Source organism: Lolium perenne, chromosome 7 (assembly GCF_019359855.2).
Source record: "Lolium perenne isolate Kyuss_39 chromosome 7, Kyuss_2.0, whole genome shotgun sequence".
NCBI classification, from domain to species: Eukaryota; Viridiplantae; Streptophyta; class Magnoliopsida; order Poales; family Poaceae; genus Lolium; species Lolium perenne.
The window spans coordinates 16958025-16961286 of record NC_067250.2 but is presented as its reverse complement, the minus strand read 5'-3'; the positions used below and the strand labels follow the sequence as shown (position 1 = coordinate 16961286).

The following is a 3262-nucleotide window of genomic DNA, read 5'->3' as shown; positions in this document are numbered from 1 at the left end:
ATACTCTTTAACTGGCAAATCTGAGAGCCAGGTAGCAGAGAGCTTCCTCAATAAGGAAGAAATAGGTGTAGGACAGAGGAGAATCATGATTCAATATATGGCTACAATCCACAGCGTGTAATTCAGGTTCAGCAAATCAAGAAATTGGACTGCAATTGCAAACAGTTCAGATTGCAATAGCTCCAACCAAAAAGTTGGTACAACGGTAATCTCATGAAGCAACTCCTGAATTAAAAAGTGAGAATTAGATGTTGCCTCTGATTCTGAAGTGAAAACAGAGATCTGTAGTCTTGAAGTTACAGATCAACCTGTGCAACTCTACATAGCACAGAGAAAATATTTGAATAACGGAGTTCCAGCCTGCGGTAACAAGAAGCAAAAGGAAGAGGCCAGAACTAAAAATATTCATTGCCTAAACTACACCAGAGATTACCCACCACCAAAGTACTTGCAAACAACACCGCCAAGACTTTTGTATCTGAACAGAACACCACCAACAGTTTCAGCCTTGTTGCCATCTCCTTGAAGGGTATTATCATTCGTCACCGTCTCCACTCAAGTTCAGGTGACGATTGAGGCCTGCTGTATGGCTGTGAATCCTCAGGCTTTATAGAATTTGTGAATGTGCTCCATCCCATGATGTGAGGTATGATGTACTGCACATATGAAAATGTGTTACATTAAAAAGAACGACTTTGATTTTTGCACGTTCATTATCTAAAACGGGCTAACCATCAAACAGATATTTTGTGTTTCTTATTATAACAAGAATGCTTAGCTATAGAAGTTGTCCCATGTTTCAAAAATTCTATATCCACAGAATGGACTCAATATACAGCCAGAGTTAGATCTAGTTCTCAATACTGATCTACTATCAGTCTGTTGCATGCTGACCTCCTCTAAACACAATCATGGCAGAAAATAGGTTGATGTGGTGAAGTCATCGGCCATTTCATATATTAAAAAGATGCGGTATGACGGCATGCAGTTAACTCAAACTACCAAAATGAACTATAAGTGAACAATGGTAAAAGAAAACTCCACTCGAACAATATAACAAAAATCATATGGTACGTACATTGAAAGTCGATACAATGACCGCATATTCTCCTTTGGTTATGGGGATGTAAATGCTTTCGTCAACGTTCAAAAGGCGGTTTTGAACGCCTACAAGGGAAAAGATGACCACCAGATCAGTTTGGGTAAATAGATCCAGATGCACGTAAAATTTGTAGAAGAGCGATTGTGACTACATACTGAGGTTGAAAAAGCGACCATTGCCATCAGGTGTTGGCTCAACCTTTAGAACCTTGCGAACTTTACCTTCATCGCTGTTTTTTTATCAACGAGCGGAACAATTGTAACTTTGTAAGTATAAAGTTTTCTTCTTTCACAATACATGAAGTAAAATCCACAGGTATATATGAAAAGATAATATACCAAAAAAGAATATAAGAATGTGCAGTTGATAGAAGTCTTGATAATGTTATGCTGCAGCTATGCATTTTGGGAAGATTTGATTACAAACATTGGAATAAAAAAACAGTTATTAACTAGCAACCTTTTTTTCATGGGCTTGACGCATACAGAAAATTGGACAGGTCAACAAAATGATATCTTCCACTAAGTCCCTCCTTTTCCAGATAATAATCTTCAACAGAAGGAAAAACAGTGTCTTCTCCGATTGCCATCCAATTTGAACTATATGATAATGCCAAGGGAGCGCTAGGCATCAAGTGTACTTGTATGCTCCAATACTATTTTACTTTATTGACAAGAGATAAGTTTGGTAATTTTTATGTCGATATGATACTAATGACTTTTTAAATCATTAGACTCACAATATAAGGAAATAATTATGTTGAAGACGCCCATAGCAGTAACAAAAGTTGGCATGTTTAGCATAATGGTCTGCATATCCCCAATAGGTATGGCAAAAGGCATATACAGAACATGTTTGTTTTTTCACAAACTTCAGTGTGATAAACTCTCAACAAGGGAAGATGCCTTCGAAAAAAAGCGTGTATCTAGAATAATATAGATATAACAGACAAGACCAACCTCCTCCCCTTGAAAGGGTCGTGAAAGAACTCGCACGAATCTGTTGGACCAAGAGAAAGCAAGGTTCCCATCTCCCACACAGATAACGAGAACACCTGCACCGCGACCAAACAAGACTTGATTAATTTCCAACATCTTATCCATCTTGAAAAGAATGCGAATCTTTGTGACACCTTTCTCTAACTAGACGATTGCTCGGCTCAGACATAGTAATAGCCTTTCTTAAAACTTTGTAAACTGAGGCAGAAATGAACAAGCGTTTTAATCGAACGTTGGATAAAGTAGAGAGAAAGAAAATCCAGTATACCTGCTTACGAGACCAATCATACTGCCTGGCCGCCACCGCTGGGGCGAACTGGAGCAGCACGAACCCCTCCTTGACCACCTTGAGCGCCCCAGACTGCAAAAAAGGAACGCACGGAACGCCCATTAATACGGAGACAAGAAAGCGCAGCAGCAGCAGCAGCATGCCTCACTGCAGTCTACCTACTTCGAGCGGCACGAACTGCGGGGGTCTGGGGTCGAAGGCGAGCGCCGCCTTGCCCTTGTAGATGCTGTAGCTGGCGAACACCCTCGCGCCCGGACTCCCCTGCGCCGGCGTCGGAGGCGGTGTCCCGTACATGTCGCGCTGCGGCGGCGGCGGCGGGGCCCGGGGGTCGAAGTAGTCGGAGTGGCGCGCGGGGACGACGGAGCAGATAGAGGAGGGCGGGGGCCTGGAGGATAGGGCGAGGGAGTGGGACAGCACCTTGGCGTGCTGCGGGAGGAGGGAGAGGGGCTGGAGGGGCGGCGGCGGCGAGGGGAGCGAGAGGGAGAGCGGCGGCGGCATTTCGTCGAACGGCGGGCGGGTGTGTGGGTGGGTGGGTGTGGCCAGCCGAGCCGAGAGAGTGTTTGTTTCGTTGGGTAGGGGTTTTATCCTGTGGTGTGGTTTGGGCTCGTGGGTGACATCCAGCCGTTACGTTATCGTCTTCAGGGCCATGGAGATGTGGGGCCATTTGGCAGAGAGACTGTTCAACCACCTAAACATAAACGATTGAGATTTTAGGCTGAACAATTGCTCACCAGACCTTAGATACATGATCTTGTTAAAAAGCTTCACAACGCTTTTAAATAGGATTGATGGTTGAGGTGCAACAGAGGCAGTACCCTGGGACATAGGTGGTGGGTGAAGAGAAACTTCAGAGGGAAAAGAAGGAGAAGCGAA

General features: G+C 44.1%; 1 protein-coding gene across 1 annotated transcript; it reads right to left on the bottom strand.

Annotated features, from left to right (window-relative positions):
• Positions 1–211: 211 nt before the first annotated feature.
• Positions 212–2941, bottom strand: LOC127311312 (single-stranded DNA-binding protein WHY1, chloroplastic). Its single transcript, XM_051341720.2, has 6 exons — positions 2552–2941; positions 2369–2461; positions 2062–2156; positions 1258–1331; positions 1079–1167; positions 212–656 (listed from the first exon to the last, which is right to left on the bottom strand). Exons 1-6 carry the CDS (start codon positions 2885–2887, stop codon positions 543–545), a joined length of 801 nt encoding a protein of 266 aa, XP_051197680.1. The 5' UTR covers positions 2888–2941; the 3' UTR covers positions 212–542.
• Between the last annotated feature and the right edge of the window lie 321 nt (positions 2942–3262).